General features: G+C 40.5%; 2 protein-coding genes across 2 annotated transcripts; one reads left to right on the top strand and one right to left on the bottom strand.

The window, feature by feature from the left end:
- Positions 1–252: 252 nt before the first annotated feature.
- On the bottom strand, positions 253–6582 carry sgpp1a (sphingosine-1-phosphate phosphatase 1a). The gene is made up of 3 exons (XM_056404779.1): positions 5523–6582; positions 2977–3066; positions 253–1705 (listed from the first exon to the last, which is right to left on the bottom strand). The coding sequence occupies exons 1-3, from the start codon at positions 6234–6236 to the stop codon at positions 1154–1156; spliced, it is 1356 nt and encodes a 451-aa protein (XP_056260754.1). The 5' UTR covers positions 6237–6582; the 3' UTR covers positions 253–1153.
- A 1254-nt stretch (positions 6583–7836) lies between these two features.
- Positions 7837–23720, top strand: kcnh5a (potassium voltage-gated channel, subfamily H (eag-related), member 5a). Its single transcript, XM_056404781.1, has 12 exons — positions 7837–7964; positions 9412–9535; positions 9833–9939; positions 10067–10195; positions 10931–11049; positions 11674–12066; positions 12163–12255; positions 12977–13406; positions 16833–17032; positions 18155–18407; positions 18619–18815; positions 21104–23720. Exons 1-12 carry the CDS (start codon positions 7892–7894, stop codon positions 22280–22282), a joined length of 3297 nt encoding a protein of 1098 aa, XP_056260756.1. The 5' UTR covers positions 7837–7891; the 3' UTR covers positions 22283–23720.
- The last annotated feature ends 106 nt before the right edge of the window (positions 23721–23826 follow it).

Below are 23826 nucleotides of genomic sequence, written 5' to 3'. Positions count from 1 at the left end.
CATTTGTGCCAAAATTACAAATGTGGCACAAGAAATGTACAAAAAGAAGGCGACAAGATAATGCTGACTATGGTAATGTAGAAAACAGTAATAACACAACAAGCCTGCGCAATGATAAAAACTCCTCCGGATTTTTATAGAGATCGCCAATTACCCTGACACCTGTGAGCTTTAATACTTACAGTATTTCATTGCCTCCAGGTTGTTTTGCATTTGAATATGGCAATAAATGAGAAGTGAAGTGACTTCACACTGATTCATGGTTTAGTTTATTCTTAGCGTATGTAATTCACCAATAACATAATATTTTATATTTCAATCAAATGATGGAAATGTACAACTGATCCTCCTTATTAATGAATACAAGCATCATAACAGTACAGCTGGGAGATTTTGTATTTGCTAAGTTCCAGTTAACACTCAAATGTGTCGACCACAGGAGGATCTTAAAGGATGAGGCAGATGATATTCTATATTTTTGAGTCTGACAACAAATCCCATGAAAAGGCCAAAACCAACAATGTGTTAGTCGGTCTCTCGACACTTTCTGACTTCCCCCAGTTTGTGGCTCCCAGCCTCAAACTCACTGGTTCCTAATGCAGATGTAAATCTTTAAAAATGGGTCACAAATATAGACTTTAATTTTAAAAAAAGACAAAGTAATTTTCCTAAAACAGTCAGGCGCTGCAGTTTTTAGCCGGTGACACTCAAACTTGAATAAATAGCTCATTTGTTAGGGACTGTTTTGAGCCATGGATTAATACATTTTTGATGTATTTACAACAGCACATGTGGGATTGAATCAAAAACTAGAGTGGTTATTTTCATTGTAATAAATAAACATGTCACCCAGTGCAGCTGTGTGGCTCGCTGATGTATCTTAATAGCTTTAGGATCACAATGGAGCTCTGTGGCACAGTGGAATGTCAGGCTTTGGCTACATAGACAATACTTGTTAGTAGGATACATTCATTGTTGATTTGGGTCTGGAATCTGTTGACAATAATAAAAAAGAAAAATATAGAATATAATAAGATCGATCCTTTAAATCTTTAATTTCTGTCATGCATTTATCTGCATGTAACTAAGTGCTGTTTGCCTTCACTGTGTAGGTGAACATGTCAGCAGTACACTGACCGTTTGAACACAACACTCAGGCAAGGTTTAAGATCCTAAAGAGGAGGGGCACCACAGAGACGCAACTAAAACCCACAACACTGTAGACGATGTAACGGTATGGCAACTCTACTTTCATGTGCTGCCTCGCTCGTCTTACATCATCTGAGGCCAGCCCAAACAGTCGACATAAGAAGGGAATAGTCACTGCTTTCATAACCATTCTCGTGACGAGGAGGGCGGCAACTCCGATGAGGAAGCGCAGCAGGGAGCGAACCACCAAGCCAATGCTGATTGATGGTAAAGTTAGAGGAAGTGAAGACAGCGGCGGATCCAGCAGCAGCCCCAGCTGATAGTTCACGTGGGTAGCCAAAGCAGCTCCTGCCCCGGTGCCCAAGGCCTGAGCAGTATCGCCCCGAGAGGTGCTCCAGGAATCGAGGGAGAAAGCTACGAGTCCGAGGCTCACGTGTGAGAAGATAATCATAAGCGGAGCATAGTGGTCCGTCATGTAGAAGGTGTCGATCTTGTCCAAAAGTGGCTGGAAGAAGGCTAGAATGAGAAGGCTGTACAGGAAGCCGGTGATTACCTCCTGTAACAGAAGTACGGCACAAGTTATTGTAAACTCAGCATCAACTATTTTCATATGTTTGATATACCAACAGTCTTACAAAGCATGTTTACGATTCATGAAGTGTTTCACTGCATCCTTCAAGTTCAAAACAAAATGTATTCTGACATGATCATTCGGTCTGAGGTTCAGTTTCTGCAGCATCGAACAAAAAGAAAAACATTGCTGTTTCCACCCTGTAGGTGACACTATACAACACTCTTCACCTTGGCATTTCACATTGGTCATAAAAAAAACTCTAAAAGCTGATGACCTGCTGACTGATAAACAGGTGTTACTGTCGGAGAACAACATAAACAATAACTCCTAACATCAGTTGCCTGGCCACAGAATCTAATCTAACCTTATCTTTTGGCTTTAATGTGTTAATTGACTCACAATTTTCCATCATCATCATCATCATCATAAATTTCTGTGTATGTAATCTAAACGAATAATGGGGTCATTAGTGTATGCTATGCACATTCATGTGATGTTTTTATTTTAAAATATGTACAAAAAAGGATATAAATACACACATTTTAAAAAGCCACTTTGCAGCCAACCGCTTTGCAGTTTAGTTTGTTTATTTTATACTTGCGTTATTGGTTTGTACTTCAAAATAAGTTCTTGTGTTGAGGAATCCTCCATGGGATGATTTTTCAGAGGTCTATGAATGACCATGAATGATGGTCTTTGAGTTTTCTTTTACTGCTAAAGTTAATTTCTTCATCAATCGCTGGCTTGAAAGAACTTCTTACTACTGACTGAGAGATGGTTTTATTAAAAAAAAAAAAAAAAAGAGCAATTGCATGTTAGTGTGCAGATAACAAAATTATATAATCTTTTTCTTCTCATGCCTTAAACTATTGACTGACAATATGTTTTGTGTCCTTACAGAATCCTGTTTTTAACAACTGGTCTGACAGCTCCTCTGACAGGCATCTGTCCACCCACAGAAATTTCAAATATGCACAGATGAGTTGAACAGATAGATAAGCCTGGTGCTAGGATTGGTGGTTGAGGGTATTCTCCATGAAAGACTGCACCATCATAATCACTGCATCAGAAGTTATACTGGAGTCATGCCAGCATTTACAATCATCCAAAGTGTGTATCATGTTGCATCATGTAGGATCAATGACACCAAGTGTGCATGTAGGGCAGCAGGACAGCGTACTGTATACCTTTCAACTTAATTCGTATTTCAGTGAGGGATTGTTTGATTGATATCATTTATTTAATATGCTTACAAGAATAGAATGCATCCCCATGTAGACTCTGCTCACACAGACCAGGACACTCCAGCCAAGAGCCACACAAAAGCCAAAGAGGAAGGGGTACTGTGGGAGAGAGCATAAAGACATGGCATTAAAGAATTAACACAGATATTACAAAAGGTGTCTGAAGATGAGGCTTTGAAAGATACAAAAACCTAAACCATAGTTTCCTAGAAGGAAGCACTTATTCACAGGGCTCAAGACTGTTTTTTTTTATCCCCTAAAATCCTGTTGACCATGACTGGAATATACAGAAACTACAGTAGCATTGCCCCTTGCAGGGAATTACAAACTTAACACTTAAGCTACTGTCAACGTTGACAGTTGATTGCCAATGGAAATATTAGCTTTTAAAAAAAACCACAGTGCGTAGTCCATTTTGTAGAAATTTCCCTGATATCGTTCTCTGAAAGTATCCAGGCAAAGGTCACTGCATTAGCACAGTGTCTTCGAACACCATTTAGTGAACTCTTTGAATTGTCCTCCTGCCCCGGTGGCTGTTAATAGTCTGCATCTTATCTTCTGTAACCTTCTGTAACCCTCTGTCTTTTAAATCTTTCAGTTTCTCGGCCTTGAAGGTCACGACACTGGAGGGAACCTGATGACACCAGGCGAGTTCAGGCAGTTCAGATGGTTCAGCTGCCTGTGTTCAGTTCAAAGCCCTCCCACGGGTACAACAACATAAAAACCATTTGTGGTGCTCAGCTCTTCCTTCCTGGTGGTGACCCCTTGGTCTGTCTCTTTCCCCGACAACCCCTGCCCTCTCTCTCTCTCTCTCTCTCTCTCTCTGTTACATCCTTTTTGTCTGTCTCTGCCCATTGCCAAACAGTTAAGTATAGATTGCTGATCTACTGAGTTTATCTCTTTGTGGTGGTAGAAAATCCAACTGCTACATGCCATATCAGTAGAACAAGTTTTGTTGCTTTGAGCTCTGACCTGGGTGATACCACACTGCACTCTTCTCTATCTTGACTCTTCTGCAGCACAGTAACCACCACATCACCCTTCCTTCCCTCTTAACCAAATATTTAGTCTAGGAACAATTCTCTCAATGTTCTCTCACACCCGTCTGTCTTACATTGTTCATTTGCACTACTGTTATTAAAGCAATTACTGAAACTTTATTTGATACTTTCTCTTCCTGTAAATATCACACTCACTAGTTCCTTCTCTTGTTCTTGCTGACAATGTGGAACAGTGAGTCTTTGTTTATTGAACAAAAAAAAAAAAAACAAAGCTACTTTTTCACCTCACCTGTACTTTTCTGACACACCCTGTCATGTCTTCACGGTCTGCTTAAACAGAAGAATGTTTGCTGTCAACAGCTGCAGGCATCAGTTATAACATAGTCTATATGTATTTAAGCTCTTTAATTATTCAGCCTGGGCTCTTGTGCTTCATATAAGACTGGGCTACAAGGATTAACAGGGATTTAAGTCTCTGATTTTTCAATCTTCTGGCCAAACTGACCCTCATTCAGCGCTGAGGGGCCCTGCTGAAAAATGTCATATGTTCTGTGTGCTTCCTGAACTCTGGTCTTTTGTTTGGATTTTACCTGACTAAACTTTTTTTTTAAGTCAGATTTTGGATGTGTAAAGAAGCTGTGGCTCTTGGGGCCTTTTAATGTCTGGGACCTTGGTGCGTCTGTCCACCTCCCCTGGGGGTTTGTCAAAGCACGTTCATATCCTGTGGGTGAAAGCTAGATCACCGAATTCTAATAAAACGTGAAAAAGAAGAATAACACTTGCATAGCATTGTGAGTTTAGACATATCAGATTGTGCCTGGTACCAGTGCTCTGTAATAACACATTTTCAGTTCCACATTGTGTATTTCCTCAGAGTTGGCTTAATACAATAGGACGAAGGGGCTAAAAATGAGCAGTGGACTCCATTGAGCCCCCCCAACACCCACCCACACACACACACACACACACACACACACAATTCCTCCCACTCCCGTTCTCCTACTTAAGGTATTTTACAAGCATGGCCATTGTTTAGTCAGTGTACTAACTAATTCGATAGGAGACAAGATGTGGGCGGCTTTCCACCTCGGTGGAACAATTTCCTGGGAGGACATTGTTCATCTTGAGCATTGCCAATGGAATTAGGGCCACAAAGAAAGATTATTTTCATTATCAGTTTTAACTGTTAATTACTTTCTTAGTAAACTGATTCATTGTTTGATCCATAAAATGTCATAAAACAGTGAAATCTGTCCAAGTTGACATATTCAAATTGTTTTTGTCCAAAACCCAAAGATATTTAGTCTGATATCACAAAACAGGTGAATATTCATATTAGAGAATTCAAAACATTACCAATTCCCACCATATCAAGGTACCAAAAATGCCCCTGAGGGTCTGGGGCAGCTGACCCCCTTGCCCCTGTTGGCCTTGGCAACTTTAGCTCTCAAACAGGACATTTTGACACAGACTGCACATCTTCTGCCTGCAGCACCTGCACTACAATACTTTACTATCACCTGCATTTGACACTCTAACTTCTGCAGTGCTTACCTCCCACCGCCCATAGGTCAGCATGAAGAGACAGAAAGGTATGGCCGTCCCGGTCATGGCGTGCGTGGAGGGCATACTGTACTCGGAGTTGTAGAAGACCTCCACCTTCACCACCGGTGGGGAAGCCGGCCGGGACCAGCGGACCATATCCTTGGTGGACTGGCCCACGAACAGGTTCCAGGCCCAGACCACGATGAGTCTCCGGCTGACCAGGGCGTCGATGTTCCAGAAGAGGAAGGGAAAGAAGACGATGAAGAACATCTCGTTTCCGAGCTCAGTCCCAAACGTGAACAGGTAGAACAGAAACTTGTTGTGGATCAGGAACTCCTGACCCACATCTCCGGTCAGGGAGTTTTTCCGTAGGGGTTTTGCTCTGGCCGTGTCTGAGTCGACATCATCATCATCAGCTGCTGCTGCCGCCGCTGATGATGATGATGATGAACCGTCAGGCCTAACGGTAGTATCACCCTGCCTCCCGTTAACCTGCGGTGCCGTGGCATCCACGGCTGCTCCGTTTCCGACACTAACATCTGAGCTTTGGACCCTCTTCCTCAGCCCGGGACAGTCCGGCTCAGACTGTCCGCTCTCCGGCTTGGTCGATTTATCCGGAAATGTCCCTCTAACGCCGCATAAATTTTGAAACCTCGCTACATGGCAGGGCTGCTGAAGATAATTGCACATCTGTACAAACGACTTTACAAAGTCGTTCGCCATGACTTTATATACGAGTTAGTTTAAAATACACGACTCTGCTGTCTGCGTAAAGATGGAGTTCATGTTCATCGACTGAGCTTTAAGGAGAAGTGCAGCTCGGCGGCCGTTGCATTCCTCTGTTTTACGAAATAAAAACAGTGATTCAGACAGCAGCGCAGAGTAGTTACAACTAACCTCTACCCGGTAACCGCATTCAAAACACCGACTTTGTACAACGACGTAGAAGTTTTGAACGACAGCATCCAAAGTCCGTTAGAGTTAACCATTACTTAACGGTAAAACAAATTCGCACTACCACCGACGACTGACAGACAGCCCTGTTTTTACGCTCCTGCTTCTTCTTCACTGCCTCCGCTACTTCCTATTGGTCGACCAATGTCCACAACCTCCGAGTATCACCCCCTGCTGGACATGTTATGAACTACACGCGATAGAAATTATAGCACTAATGCCTCAAACTTATGCATACACCTTAAAACTTGATACAGGAATTGAGAGGATTCAACAAATAATTTTTCCATTAAATATGGTTATGTGGAAAGGTTTCAGGCACTAACAGTAAAGTGAGGATGCTTTTAAACCTAAATCAAATCAGTATTTGGTGTGACCACACTTTGCCTTTAAAACAGAATCAAATTCTCCTAGACTCCTACACTCGCACACAGTTTTTCAAAATGTAGTAATCTGGATTTAGGATGTCCCTGTGTCCTCTGTCCCTTTATGTAATCCCAGACTGACTCCACGATGTTGAGATCAGGGCTCTGTTCTTCTTGTCTCTCAAGATAGCTCTTTATGACTCAGGCTGTATGTTTGAGGTTGTTGTCCTGCTGCAGAATGAGTGATCAGATTTTTACTCAGATATAGTGGGTAATGGTAAGTTAGTAAGGTAGTTAAGTATAAAGTTGCATCAAATGGAGATAAGCAATAAAGTCCTTTTAACTTTCAAAACATTTGGTGACATGTCATTATGAGCATATTATATTCATCTGTGGATAGTGAAATGGAGCAGAAATTGTAGGCCCGCATGTTACATCATAAACAAAATTTAAGTTCATATTAAAATTCAACAGAAATTCTAGCTCTGAGGAGCCAGAAACAAAAATACCAGAATAACACCGGAAAATGAGGGGTCGAACCTTCAAAATAAAAGTGCCTCATTATTATTATTATTATTATTATTAATATTATTATTATTAATATTATTGTTGTTGTTGTTGTTGTTGTTGTTGTTGTTGTTGTTGTTGTTGTTGTTATCATTATTGAGACTGATGTCATTATCAAGCAATAGTGTAGTAAGACATCTCCAAACATTGATCTCCTCATTTGGCAGTCTTGTTGCTGTGACTTCTTATGTTTAAGCCGCTGTAAATGTGTGAAAATGACACTGTGAAGATAAAAATTACCATTTATCTTAAATTCCAATGAATTAGATAGGTGAATTTCATTAATTAGGTGTAGTCTAACAAAAGAAAAAAGAAAAATGCCATATTCGACAATGGGGTTTCCCTTTTAGAAACCTCAGCCCGGATATACGTCTTTTAACTCTGGTTGACTTGACACTGGCGGTCCACGCTCCTGTCGGGCACACAGCTGAGGGGTTGTTAACATCAGGACTACCACCGAGCAGCACCGAGCCTCTGTCCTGAACCCTCATAATGCATGGGGGCAAGAGAGGACTGGTGGCTCCGCAAAACACTTTTCTGGAAAATATTGTCCGGCGCTCCAGCGGTGAGTTCTCATCTAAAAGGAAACATGAATTAATGGATGTTGATTTGGCATGTCACTCAAGGGACCAGCCAGGTCTGGGATGCTAAAGTAAACCTATAATGTAATTTATGTCAATTAATGGGAAGAAGCATCGACTAACACGTCATTGTAATATCCTTTTTTTTTTTCAAAGCTACTCACAATATGTGCACTGATGAATTATGCAATAAGTCTCATGTCCAAATTCCCTGGTTTAATGAGATAAAATCAGTAGGCTATAACAGCCTTTTTATGATATCACTAAAATCATGTCAAAATGTTTCTTAAATATCAATATCTGTAGAAACAAATAGGTTTACTGGCCTGCCCGAGAAGACTTTGTTTGTTTTGTGATTTAAGTAAAACCGAAGAGTTCAAGAGAAGCACCTTTTATTTTTCATTTAGGGGATGTAGGATATAATGTGATTTGTGTTAATGGCTCAGTTGCACTTTTCTTTTTTCTTTTTTTTTTTATATCTCTGTAAGTGCCTACATCCCACTGAGTGGTGTATTGTTTTTGCTGTAATATCTTTTAAGGCAACCTGTCTCAGCAAAACATGCAAAATTGATTTTTGCAGACTGACAGTCTGTACAGGAGGCAACTGGATAGTATTCTCATGACAGTGAATGCGTGTGAGATTGGCAGGTTTTTAGTACAAATACAGACACAGTGCATGTCAGTGTAATGAAAGGTCATGCAACATGGAGTGAAAGTCTGCAAAGTTATTGTTTACATTAATAATGTGTTTTAAGCAGATTTGGATTCTGTGACAAAAATCACCTAAGCACTCATTTGAAGATAAACATGCAAGTGCTTTAAGTTTGACAGCTTTCGTGGTGACTATACATTTTTATTTGGAGGAAATGTCCTCGCTCTTTTCTCTGGAGACTGCAAACTGTTGTAAAGCTGGAGAACTTTGCTGCTCGTCGTTAATATTTAATTAACATTAAGGGTGGAACATAAACATTTTATCAACCACAATTTCTGCCCACTGACTCATCTGATTACCTCTGTTGCATTAAATATTAATGATCTTTGCCCCTTGTTTACATTGCATATGGTTATCAAAATAATGTGGTGGGAGAGTTTTCTTTACAGCGATTTAAATAATTGCACTGAATATTTCAGGCACAGATTAACCTTTATGATGAAGTTTTCTAATGGCATTGATCAGCAGGATTTAAGGGGAACTATAAATAAAAAACATCAAAATGTCAGATTTAATTCTCTCATTGGAATTTACAACACAGTTTTCAGAAATATCAGTCCAGTTTCAATGAAGTTACATTTGCATAACTTCAGATTTCCAACATTTACTGACGAAAAACACCAAAGTTTGATCAACAGGTGCCGCAGTCTGCAGGTGTGTTGTTAGAAGCATCTAGTTTTTTTTCCCAGACCGCTGTATTTTTCTGTGTTTTGTTGCAGAAACCAGTTTCCTGCTGGGAAATGCTCAGATCGTGGAGTGGCCAGTCGTATACAGCAACGATGGATTCTGCAAGCTGTCTGGTTACCACAGAGCTGAGGTCATGCACAGGAGCAGCACGTGCAAGTAAGCTGGGGTTTTGTAGTATCATGACCAGAGTGTGAAGGTTCAGTAGATGCCTTACATGTGGTTCAATTTGCAAAACAGACGTGGACTTAACTCTTTGATTATTTCTACGAAAATGCAACGACTAATTCACAGCACCTGCGGTATTCATTAAAAGGAAATATTTGAAAAAGTATGAGTAGTAGCGGTTGTCTGTCTTTAATACTCTGCCTTTCTGTCTCCATGACCAGCTCATAGCAACATGCTCCCTTTTGATTCTTGCTTTGTTTCGCTCTTCTTTTTTTTTTTTTTTTACAGTTTCATGTATGGTGACCTGACTGATAAGAAGACTATAGACAAAATCAAACAAACCTTTGACAGCTATGAGTCCAATTTCTATGAGGTGCTGCTCTATACTAAGAATAGTGAGTATCGCTATTGAGTCAAATGTTTTTTACTGAAATCATTAAATGCATGAGTAAAGATTGCATTTATGACATTCAGTTTCTCTGTGTGCTCTCCCACAACTCTCATTTTCCTCCTTTCCTACAGGAACACCGATATGGCTTTACATGCAGGTTGCTCCGATCAGAAATGAAAAGGACAAGGTGGTGCTTTTTCTCTGTACCTTCAGAGACATTACACTTTTCAAACAGCCTATTGAGGATGAATCAACAAGGGGTGAGAGGTCATATTCTCTTCAGTATTTAAATTTAGTTCATCAAACCATTTAGGGGGCAGTGCAGCCAAAAGTGTCAATCACACATGAGTGGGTATGACTTAAGAGAGGTTAGCTTCTCGATGTGTAACATACAACTGTCCAGGTGCTGTGCGTGCGGGTCAGTGAACACTGGTCTCCGTGGGTCTACGCAGTGCCATGTGCCTGAGGATAAGTGTGCCACTAAGTCTCTTACATACATCAAGCAGAAACAAAGGACACTCAGACCACATGGGGATGGTTACTGTATGAAAATACTGCTTGTGCATGAAGGAAATGAAGTCCCTCTTAACACAAGCATTTGCCGGCTCCCAGAGTACAGCTGACCTGCTTTACAGTGAACATAAACCATCGAGCATACAATATATGTGCTACTGTATCGCACTTTATCTTGACACAAAATGCCCATCAAATGCAGTTTAAAGTCTGGATTTAAAAATCTGATGGGATGATGCCTTCAACTACAATCGCATATGTTGTAAAAATGACTTACCTAAGGGTAAGTTTCCAGTTTTTCCACTTGTTAACTCCACATTGCTGGTACGACAGCAATTGAACGTCACTATTGCTATTGGTAATATTAAAAGGTGACAGTTCTGCATTGTTCACTGCCGCTGAAAACACTCTTTGTAACATTAAAATGTAGGAAAACTTCACAGTGTAACTTAATAAGAAGTATCTGTCTTTTTGTCTCCAAGCGGGATGGACAAAGTTTGCCAGACTGACACGGGCTCTGACCAACAACCGCAACCTGGTGCAGCAGTTAGCACCACTAAGCAAGACTGAGGTCAGCCACAAGCCCTCCAGACTGGCTGAGGTGAGTCAAGTCTGAATGAGGATATTAATTTAAAAAGCCATGGAAAATAACTCAAGTTCAATTATGAAAAATTTGCTTAAACAGAGAAGGCAAGAGGTTTCCCAGTGTAAAGGACAAATCCACTCAGACCTACGGTTACATTTGCAATAATATCAACATAAACTTGGTTTCTTTCTGGACTCCAGATTTTCTACCAATGTTCAACAATCATTAAGAGAAAAACTGATTTTGGAAGATGCAAAAATAACAAATTTCCTGCTGAATTTGGTCCAAACAGACCACAATGCAATGCAGTAACAAGGCAGGTTGTGTTTTGATGACTAATGATCTTCACCTTTAAATGTCCATAGATCAGACCACACACCTCAGATTGAGAGCAGAAACATAAACCCTCCTCACAGGTTGTCAAAGGGCAACTGGGGAAATAGGGAACAACAAAACCTCATATATCTCCCAGTGCAAGAAAACCCAAGGGTGCACCTGTCCTTAAACCATATGTGTGATTCATGTCACATTTTTACACACATCTAAACAGCCAGATGAGTACATGCGTGAGTGCACTGCTCCTTGATACATTTACCTGCTTCTTTATTCATGATGCTAAATTTTCCCTCTGAATGAAAGGCTCTCCAGCTGGGATCAGACATTCTCCCTCAGTACAAACAAGAGGCACCCAAGACGCCCCCGCACATCATTCTCCATTACTGCACCTTCAAGACCACTTGGGACTGGGTCATCCTCATCCTCACCTTCTACACTGCCATCATGGTGCCCTACAACGTCTCCTTTAAGACCAAGCAAAACAATTTGGCTTGGCTGGTGCTGGACAGCGTCGTGGACGTCATCTTCCTGGTCGACATCGTGCTGAACTTCCACACCACCTTTGTGGGTCCTGCTGGAGAGGTTATTTCAGATGCGAAGCTGATACGAATGAATTACCTGAAGACGTGGTTTGTCATTGATCTGCTGTCCTGTCTGCCGTATGATGTCATCAATGCCTTTGAAAATGTAGATGAGGTGAGTGGATTTATGATTTTCTGACAAATGTATTAATATGGGATTTGTTTTCTGCTGTAGACATTAAGATATTCCTGCTTGTTTGTCTCTGTGAAGGATGTCATCACGTCTGCATCTCCAGCGACTCATCTTCGGGAGTCTTCAAATTTCCACAGAAATACCACACGGATAGAAGATTCTTTACTTCCTGTAAGTAAATACATATTTTTCTCCTGGAATAGAGTCTGTTTGTTCAATATGACGATGCAGCCAGGAGACTATTAAGTTTAGCTTAGCTCAAAGACTGGAAACAGACCACACTACCCAGACTCTGGCCAAAGGTTACAAAATCTGACTTCTAAAACTCTTCTTTAATGTATTCAAAAAGTGTTGTTGTTATATCAGGGGTTATGTGTAGGACTATTTCTTATCCAGGCACAGAAGAGTCTTGGAATCTCCTCATGGTGTCGACGAGACCACAGGAAGTCACTGAGCCGTAACATAACACTCATTAAACCCTTGTTTCCTTGCTCCCGGTCTTTGCCTTAAGCTAAGCTAACTGGCTGCTAATGGTAGCTTCATATTTACCACACATGAGAGTTGCATCAATCTTCTCATCTAATGCTTCGTAAGGAAGTGAATAAGTATATTCCCCAAAAATGTTAAAAATATTCCTTTAAATAACCAGTGACTTTTAAGAAATATAACAAAATCAGACATATGATTCCTACAAGTTTCACTGAACGTTTATGAAATACTGAAAACTTATTCATGCTGTATCAGAAAAAATTGCAAAAAAAGTGCGAATTTAATCGAAGAATTGGTAAATAGATTTTTACAGACATGTTTCTTTAGTTTCACTTTTTGAATCTGAAGAGGAAAACCTTGTGAACAATCACCGCTATGTGTTTTACTCTGACTCGCTCTGTAGGGGCTCAGCAGCCTCTTCAGCTCCCTAAAGGTGATCCGCCTGCTCCGTTTGGGCCGGGTAGCCCGGAAGTTGGACCACTACCTGGAGTACGGAGCGGCCGTTCTGGTTTTACTGGTCTGTGTGTTCGGCCTGGTGGCCCACTGGCTGGCCTGCATCTGGTACAGCATCGGGGACTACGAGGTCATCGATGAGACCACCAACAGCATTAAGACAGACAGCTGGCTCTACCAGTTGGCTCTGAGTATAGGAACTCCTTACCGCTACAACACCAGCGGCACAGGCCAGTGGGAAGGGGGTCCCAACAAGGACACGCTGTACATTTCTTCTCTTTACTTCACCATGACAAGTCTCACCACCATCGGATTTGGAAACATCGCTCCAACCACAGATGGCGAGAAGATTTTCTCTGTGGCTATGATGATGGTGGGCTGTAAGTACAACATTAAGGACTGTGTTTACTATTTACTCCACACAATTTATGAAATCTCAAGAACTATTTCAAATCTTCTAAATAGGTTTTAAGCTCATTGCTTTTTTGTTTCAGCTGATTTGGTTTATTATAATTGCAAAGGTTTAATCTTTTTTAAATCACATATGAGAAAACAACAAACCTAATAGGTCTGATATTACATAACAAATAGTGTTTTTCTATCATTACTGTTCTTGGTATCAGTGGTGGTTAATGGAGCAGTAAATGGACATGCCATTATAAAGACAGTAAACTCACACAGGCATCTAATGTAGATACAAACATGCTCTTTCTATCACATGAACACAGACATTTAAACAGCTTCAAGTTAACACAAGGCTTCCAGTCTTTCCTGGTTTTTTTCCAAGCCTCTGACAAATAACACAAACCGTAAATGTATCAATTGCCGGTGGACGGTTTGTCCACTGAAATTCAAGTGAGGTTTTTCCAAACAGCTTAAATCAAAGTGACCACTGTCTTTCTCCTTCAGTGCGCAGGCGGAACAACCTTGACAGCCCAAATAAATCTGAGTAGAGGACAAAAGAACAGCAGCTTCACACTCGCTTCATTGGCGTACAGTATGAAAGCAATACTGTATGTGGTGTAAAATAAAAAATAAAAAGATTGCATCAGAGTTATGATTGTGCATTCCAGTTTGAATCAGCATCTGGACATGTCATTTATTAGTGCAATATGTCAGAACAGCTCCGTAGAAATAGCCACCCTTCAGCCTCCCCATCACTCCACACCAAACGAAGCGTACATCCTTTGATGCTGTTTTCATCTCGTTCATTCATTCATAACATGCCAGAAGAACCTCTCAGGAGCCGAAACAATCTGGATGCTTTTGCTTGCATGCAAACAAGATAATGTGCTGCGCAGCCCTGCTGGCTATCAGGCAGCTGCAGTCAGGCAACATATGGTAGAGAGGCTGTGCAGGTTCGTGAGAATCTTCACAGACGATGAGTAAAATTCAACACAATACATTAATGATATCAGTGAAGTATTCGTTTTAGATCATAAAGTATTGGACCTAGGGACAGTGCACATAAATCCATCCATATTTATCCAAATGGTTTGTTTTCATTTGTTGAACCAGTGTTATATTTGTGATAAATCTAAAAAGAATGGTTCATTCCTGGACGTTTAAGTGATGAACTGTCATTTTAAAGCTTATTTTCACCACTGAGGGAGAATTATAAATAATACTTTATGCTTGACAGTATTAGGTAATTCACAGTCTCTCTTGACTCTGCTCATGTAATTCACATTTAGCTGCAGTCTCGGTGCTTGAACCACTGGGGAGAGAGTTTAGGACTCTGCTTTGTCGATAATAAAAAGTGACATGTTCGGCGCCCAGCCTGTTCTATGTGTATCCGTCTGAAGGTTGGTCATCACTGAAAGAGGACTGTCTATGTGTTAATTCACTGAAATTATTCAACCGCCTCTCTGCTTTAAATAATTTGTTTGAATTCAGGCATCAATATAAAAAAACATTTTTTTATATTGTGCTGTCACTAATTCAGGACTACTGGGAAAACATCAACTTTTTCCATGTAGTAGAGTAATGTAAGCTGATGAGGGGAGTCCTGGTTTATTTGATAGATTTTCTTTTTAAATTTATAACAATCACAATGTAGTATTTTTTACATTCTGCATGTTGTTTGGCTTTGATTTCAGACCAGCTGAGTAGCAGTTTTTAATGGGACAAAACTGTAAATCCAATCATATTTAGTTTTGTGTAACATGAACTCAGTACTGATGCAGTGTTATATACCTCAGCATGTTGTGTAACACTGTTGGTTTATAAACACAGTCTATATGGTTTTAATAGTCTTCCAATGTCATTCATATATTCAGTAATTTAGGGAGTGGTGAACATTAAATTCACTAAATCTCAACTTCCCCAAATGTTTCATTCACAAAAACAATTGAGTTAAGTTATTATATGTAAAACAGTGAGTTAAATCCACCTCATTTAAATGAGTTTGAACCTCTTCACAAAAATAGAAATATCTATTTTTAGGCGTCACCACCCGCTGCAGTTACAGTAAGAGCCTCACCGTCAGTGTCACTGCCTCCACTGTCAGCCTTTCCTTACAGTTCCTCCGTCACAGCTCGCCTTCGTGTACTAACCTTTGGCCCACTCTTTTAAAACAGCATGTAATGATGCAATAAAAACAGTGAGGGGAAACACAATCTGACAGCCACGCTTAATGGTTTGTACTTCCAAAAGTAAACACCCATTTCTCTGGTGGCGTCTCGATCACGAAGATCACTCAGTCACACTGAAGTGTCGTCTTCAATTACGGCCGATAAATCTCCTGCCACGGATACAGTAATTATGTGAGAGGAGAGAGGAAGAGAGGAAGGGCAGAGTTTGCCTGCAGGGGCGAGTGTAGTAACTGGACAATGAGCCATCACGTTAGATATGTATCCTAACCTCTGTGATCCTGCTGTGACGACTGGAGACGACTCTTTCCTCTTGAGTGGGTAAAACCTCTGGATAAGAGATACTGACTGACTCTTTGAGGTCACGGCAGCGCTGCAGAGCAGTACTCAGGAAATGTGCATTATGAATTATATTATAAAGACTCAAGCCACCACTCGTTGTGTATGTGGCTGTGTATGTGATAACTTTATTGAGAACTGTACTGTCGACTGTAGGGTATTAAACTTAATTATAAGAAATTATTTGTAGAATACATGTTCATTAAAGTAAGTTATCCAACAAAATCCCATTATTTGCACTAAAATGTGCAGCAGGTTTGGATGAATGAAAATCAGTCAGACATCGTTTACTTTATATTAGTAATATTCATACTGATATTTTCTCTCCCTCTTAACCTTAGATTACCATTAATTTAGCCATTAATAATCATGTGATCAAGGTAAATTCATTTGAGGGGGAAATTAATGGATAAAAATAAATGGATCGTAATATATCAATGATGTATTTTTAATGGATTATATACATGGATTTAAAAAGAGAGCAAAACCCCTTAAGACTGGCCAATAAATATGAAAACCATCTCTTAATTTATACCTTAAGACAACTCAAATATTTAGGATAAGGTGAAAATTTTAAGGGGGGACAATTAATGGATAAATTAATGGATTGTTAAAGGCTATATGAAGGTCATTTGAATAGGATTTTATAGGGCTTGGCAACATATAAATGAATGGATTCTAATGAATTATGGCACTTTAATGGTTTATATGCCTGCAGGGTTTTTAATGGATTAAAAACACATGAAAATCATCTTTCAATTTACACCTTGAAAGGGCCTTAAGTTTCCAATTAAGGTGAAATCTCAAGGTTTCTTTGTGAGATTTCAGGGGGTTTCAAGCTGCTTTCATGACGTTACTCTATATCTTTTGTTTTAGCGCTGCTTTACGCCACCATCTTTGGAAATGTCACCACCATCTTCCAGCAGATGTACACCAACACAAACCGCTACCACGAGATGCTCAACAACGTGCGTGACTTCCTCAAACTTTACCAGGTTCCCAAAGGTCTGAGTGAGAGAGTCATGGACTTCATCGTCTCCGCCTGGGCCATGTCCAAGGGCATTGACACAGATAAGGTATCATTCACAGTAGTCATGGTTACTGGTGATTGTAGCACCAGTAATTTATTAAATGTCCCAGCATTAAGTAACAAACTCTAAGATTCTAATGATCCAAAAAGTAATGTACCTTAATCTGTGTGTCACCATTATTTTATAGTGAAATTGTATGTGGGCCATTGTCGTTGTATTCTGATAGGGTTATCACAGTGTATTCTATGGAGGTTTTTAGTGCACACGTTTCATTTGTTCTGACCGAGGGAAGAACTGAGAGCTGCGTCACTGACTGTCAGAAAGTCAGAACGCTATGCTATCATTTTAAACATTATATATGGTGCGTGGTGAAAGGTGAACATGGTGACGTAAACCTCAAAGGTCAAGAGAGGATTAAGTGCACTCGTTGACACTCAGGGTTCACTGAAACTTTGCTGGATCTTGTGCACGTCTACCTCCCACAGCTCTGGAAAGTGATGTCGTAACACAATACAATTCATAATCATCGACTGTAAGTGATATTTGTGCTGCAGGCCAAAGTAGTAATGGATTTATAGTTGAGATTTAATCATCGGTGACCTCAATCCTTAATTTTAAAAGGGGTAAAAAAAAATATGCTCTCATCCATAGAAGACAAGTGTACAGATAGGTGTGTATTTTATAGCACATGAACAGATATTTATTAAAGGCTTTTTATTTTCAACATTCCACTTGAGTGCTTACAGCTGGATTTTTATGCCACAGCCCACGCGTGGATAAGAGCTTATTTGAACCTTTTTTAAAAAGACTTATTTTTTCACCCAAAAGCAGCAGAAGTTCTCTTGTTGTCAATCTCTTTTCACCTCAAAAATTACTTCAGTAGTTGCAGGGATTTCTGGCCTAAACCCTCTTTCTGGTCCATACTCTGTTTCGCACTATTTGCTCTACATGTCGACTGACAGATGATAAAATATGGAAGATCATTCAAAGCTTATGCACCTTTGTAAAAAACATTAACCTGTTAAAATGTTTACTGTGGCTGGTTTTCTATTACTAAGTCAGTTTCATGTTTCTGCCAAGGTTGTTTTCTACAATGTTGAAATGTTGCCAGCTCATCTATGATAAGTAGTTAATGTCTCTGCTCTCATATATCACCCTCTCTCTCAGGTTCTCTCAATTTGTCCCAAAGACATGCGAGCGGACATCTGCGTCCACCTGAACAGACAGGTGTTCAACGATCACCCGGCGTTTCGTCTGGCCAGCGACGGCTGCCTGCGCTCTCTCGCTGTGGACTTTCAGACCACACACTGTGCACCTGGAGACCTTATCTTCCACGTCGGAGAGAGCGTCGACACCCTCTGCTTTGTTGTCTCCGGTTCACTCGAAGTCATCCAGGACGATGAGGTCATCGCAATACTAGGTAATCCAACGCAATATTATGAAACAGACCAGGGTCAAGTTTTATCTGTATGTGTTGGCAGGAAGTAATAAAACTAGAGTGTGTCATACCTGTATACAGCCACTTATATTCAATAAAAATTCTACAACTTTTATCTGACACGTGAGGTGTTCATAGTAAAGGATTCAACGCTTTTTCCACGTGATAAAGAAAGTGATAATGTCCCACCCAGGTAAAGGTGACGTGTTTGGAGATGCGTTCTGGAGAGAGACCACGCTGGCCCGTGCTTGTGCAAATGTCCGAGCTCTGACGTACTGCGACCTGCACGTCATCAGGAGGGAAGCTCTGATGAGGGTGCTGGAGTTTTACACAGCATTTGCCAGCTCGTTCTCCCGCAACCTCATACTCACCTGCAATCTACGAAAACGGGTAAACAGGACTGAAACACTCAAATTACAGCGACCATTCTTCTCTCTTTCTGACTTTGTCTTCAGCGTATATGAAACAAGTTCATTGCTTGAATGTTAAAACAGATAAACCAAACAAGTTTAGTTAATTTTGTGTTAACTCAGAGATTAAAGAGGAGATCCCTCTATAAACTCTATAAACCTAGAGATACCAAATATGTCAGGATGAATGTTTGGGACATGTGTATAAAATTCTGCACATGACATGTAGAATATTGTAGCCACAAAAACAAATGGGGAAAAGTGCATGTTAATGGGGTTTTAAAGCCTCATATAAATTGGCATGTTGGAGTTGATCCGTTGGAAGCGGCAGACACACTACCTGCTCCGCTTTAAGTGGCAATAGACGACTTTTCAACTTTTCTTCCCTATCGTTTCCAAGTGGCATTAATGTTGGCACAGCTGTGACAAAAAGACTGAATCTAGCAGAATAAAGTAAGTTTCACCTCTGCTCATTTTAGAAAGGAAAAAACAAATTGTCTACTGCCACCAATCAGTTCAAAAGATAAATGTAAATATTGTTGCAGATGCACATTTAGATTTCAAATATCGTGATGGAACAGGGCAATCTAATTTTTCAGTGAAAATTTCAGTGGAAAAAGAAATCTGACAAATAGTCCTAACTATGAATCTAATTAATATTTTAAGAGTTTTTCCAGGCTCTACATATTAATGCCATTAAAGCATTGTGACGTATTGCTTTCCAGTCTTGGGAGTAGTCACTCATACATATCCCTGTAATATCATCCTATGGGAACAATATCACATCAATTCTTAATGGATTCATGGGTAACGGGTGCATGTGATTCGTTATGCTCTTTGTTCAGGAGCAACATAGTGAAACATTTCTGAGTTACAGTAGATTTGAAACAAGAGTGTTTTACTGAATCTATCAAAATAGGGACTTATTATGAAAACGAAGTAAACAGACACATATTTACTTAAGGATAATCTTAGTATCCACCGTGCAGCTCTATCTCAAGTTACCAAAAGCAAAACACAGACATACCATAGCAGTGTGTTTACAAACGTGCAGGGTTATTCGACAAGTCTTTGCTTTAAAATGATTTTATAATATTTTAAATAACGATATACTTTCAAATTCTTCTGACTTTTCTGTTTTGTTGGAGCTCTAGTCTAAAAGGTCTCATGTAACCAGTTACACTGAAAACACACATCCTCAGAATCTAAATCTAAACAATTTCAAAGCAAAATGTGGCGACATGTTCAAAAATTTATGGCTTTTACTTAAAATGTATTAAATGATAAGAAAGACATCCATTATTAATCTGAGCCGCTTCAGAAACTGTTCATGCCTGCATTGGTTTAAGATTTATTCTCCACTATCTTTACTGTTTCATATTCAGGTCACTTGCATGTGCATGAATGTGCATTAAAACTGCACATGGACACAGGCTATAGGTGTTTGCTACATTAGAAAATTGTTCAATCACTGCCTGAGAGGAATTCCTCAACAGCATCTGTTTCATTTTTATCAGTTATGTTTTGTACAGCAACATTTTTGAACCTTTTCCTTTTGGTTTTGGTCAAACAGATTTCTTTTTGACCATAAAAACGCTCTAGAGCTTATGTGGCTGAACTGCCTTGCTCATGAGCATCTCAGTAAAACTGGATCAAGATCACGCCAAGAAACATCCAGTAATAGAGCTACCTCTCCTGCCGTGGCATTGAACATAACATCTTATAGTTAGACAGTTTCAGATTAATCCACAGATGAGTTAAATGCTTTTTACACATGTCATGAAAGATGCTGACCACAGGTTGTTTCTATGTGGTTTCTATGTGGGATTTAATCATTGACGTAACTGTCACAAGGACTGCTGTGGTGTTTTGTAGTTCTTAGAAAATGTTGAAATAGGTGAAAACAATTTAAAACTGCCTGCAGACACCATAGGTTATTCATCAGCTTCTTCATCAACATAGGTTAAAAATGAGTTTCTGAGTTGTATGAACTTTTCTTGTCTTTGTCTTCTGAGGGACTTTAGAAACTCTGTGGGTGTGGACATCGCTCCATTATTGCATTATTGCTGCATTAACTGTTTCCCCAGTGCACTGCTGCTTTCAGCTCTTTAATATTTAAACATACAGAGCAGATGTAGATGGTTATCCTCGCCTTAAAGCTGCATTATATATGTACATTCTGTTAGTAGAGCACAATGTGCAGTAAGAGTAGCTCTACGGCTGTAACTGAAAGTATAAGTCCTCATGCACAGACTCTCCCTCTTTCAGATAATCTTCAGAAAGATTTCTGATGTGAAGAGGGAGCAGGAGCGTCAGAGGAGCGAGGTGACTCTCTCCATTCCTGACGACCACCCAGTCCGAAAGCTGTTCCAGAGGTTCAGGCAGCAGAAAGACGCTCAAACACCGGGAGAGTCTCACGTTTACCTCGGTCCTAACTGTGTGCAGGTGGAGACGCACCACCACCATCACCGCCGCCACCATCACCACCACCACCACTCCGACTCCAACCCTTACACGCAGTGTCAGGCTTTATCTCCTCAGCAGCAGGAGTACAGCTCCACTCTGCAGAGTAATGACCCCTGTGCGGGAGGAGGGAGCACAGGCAGCGGATGTAACATGGCTGCGCCTCCACAAGCATTTGTCCACACCGAAAAGCCAGAACAAAGCTGCACGCAAGAGGCAGGAGAGTCTGTATCGAGGCCTTGTGCAGAGAATTTGAGGGTTAACAGTTCTGCGCGGGGCGGCGGTGCAGGTGGACCGGGAGCTGTAGGTGGTGCTGCCGGCAGCAGCAGAGGTGCTAGAGGCTGGGCAAAGTTTAGAAACGCCACTTCAGCTGCACCAGCGCCTCCTGCTGTCGAGCTAGAAAAGCAGACACAGAAAGCAGAGGCGTGGCCTAAAGGATCGCAGTCCTCAGGACAGTTAGCAGCCGCCAACAATGCAGAGGAAGGTGGAGAGACACGGGGCCCAGAAGGTGGCAACGGTGCAGGAGAAGCGGGTGAAGAAACAAACGCCTTGCACAAAACGGACTCGTGCGACAGCGGCATCACAAAGAGCGATCTGCGTATTGATCGAGCTGGAGATTCAAGAAGCTCCTTCGAGCGAAGCCCGATGGAAAAGAGCCCGATGGAGAAAAATCCGTTCGAGCACAGTCTCGGCGTTGACAGCGAGGTCTCCCTCAAACACTCTTTTGTGCAGCCGGTGTCTGAGCAAGCGCTCCTCCAGGCGACGCTGCATGAAGCCAAGCTGGAGCTGAAGGGAGACATTCAGTTCCTGAGCGGCCGGCTGTCGGTCCTCGAGTCTCAGGTGGGAGAGATCCTCAGGTTGCTGTCCATGAAAAGAAGACTCTCGCTGCCACCGACTTCCTCTCCGAAGGCGAGAGTCAGAAGTCAAGACTCAGTCGCTGCCTCCAGGCCTGTCACACCCAAAACAGACGATGGGCCTTTTTGAATTCACTCATGAAAAACCCATATGACTGATTTCTGGAGGCACCACGCATGTCCTGCTGGACTCTGGCCTGCCAAAGAAATTTCTTGCATTTGACTGCATGCAGAAATCCTCTTTCATGTTACCTTAGCACTACAATAACCCAGGGATTTTTTCTAATAGTCTTTGACTTATGAGGCACTTTTATGCTTCTGTGTATGCTACATTTCAGAATGGCAAGAAGAAACAGGAAACAGTTTATCAAAAACAATTCAAAAGTAACGCCTGTACTGTTATTCCTAGGAAATTAGTACTTTTTATTTATTTTTATTTTTTTACAAGCATTGTAAAACAACATGATACTCTGATGAAGGCTTCTGTTAAAACATCTTAGCCTGATAGGACCATCTGTAAAAAAAAAAAAAAATGGAGTAGTTGAGTTCAAGTTTTTTTCTATAGCTGTCATTTTCATTATCTTCTTCAACTTTTTTTTCCTGGATGTCAGTTTGTAGTTTTTGTCAGAACACCTGAAGGTTCACCTGCCACACAACTTTCATAACTCATGAAAAAAGCAGGAGCAGCTCGAGCTTTTATTATTCTGAACAGACTGGAGCTCTGTAAACATCCCGGATGTTCAGTAGATGTCTCGCTTTAACTCATTTAAGAAGGAAACTCAACAGTGTTTCAGATGTTTGTTGCCCGTCCTTGCTGGAGTGACACTGGTGACCTTCTTTCTAATACTCAGTTGTCAGGTAATTGAATATGTGCCTTACAATACAAAGCCTCATTCAGTGTTGTTGTGATGAGACAAACAAGAATATGAGATGACAGGATAGGAAAATAATTTTTTCGACTATGCAATCCTTTTAATGAAATTCAAAATATTATGTTTGAATGTCATTCCCGTGCATGTAAAATAGGTATGCAAATGAAGGACCTTCAGTAGTTTAAAGATTTATTTAGTTAATTCTCATTGTTTCAAGATTTGTTTTCCTTAAGCTAGACATGAATATTTCAGCAGGTAGTGCAGCAAATGTACTGTCTATTCCTTTGTGTAACTTTGCCTCTTGCTCAGGTATGTTAATGAATTTAAGTTTTTATTTCAGTGTTAATGATTTTGAATTTGCCTGCTTATAATATCAAATAGTGATGCAAATTATGTTTGTGGAAGATTTGAAATAATGTGTCACGATACACACCTCGCTATGTCTCTAAATCTAAATGAACCTACATCCCATTCGGAGATACAGACATTTGCATTCGTTTATCCTGTTTGGATAAAAAATTTGTAAGAAAGTTGTAAAGTTTTAGTTTAAGAAGTTTTCTAATTTTCTGTGTGGCTGCAAAGCAACACTTGTTAGGATCTAAGCATGTGTCTGTTTGATGATTTTATCTTAGATACATAAATGACCTTGCATGCACCAAGGGAACCTGTCAGCAGTGAAGTGAATAATGAAACTGATGCCTGATCACAATCTGGGGTTCAGTCTCCTCTGTTCTGCGACAAAACGACAATCATCAGATTTCCAAATACAAAAAGCAATTCCTTTACACTGACTTTTCGCTGC

This window comes from Seriola aureovittata, chromosome 19 (genome assembly GCF_021018895.1).
Source record: "Seriola aureovittata isolate HTS-2021-v1 ecotype China chromosome 19, ASM2101889v1, whole genome shotgun sequence".
NCBI lineage: Eukaryota > Metazoa > Chordata > Actinopteri > Carangiformes > Carangidae > Seriola > Seriola aureovittata.
Note: the sequence above shows the minus strand (reverse complement) of the source record. Positions and strands in the feature narration are given on the sequence as shown.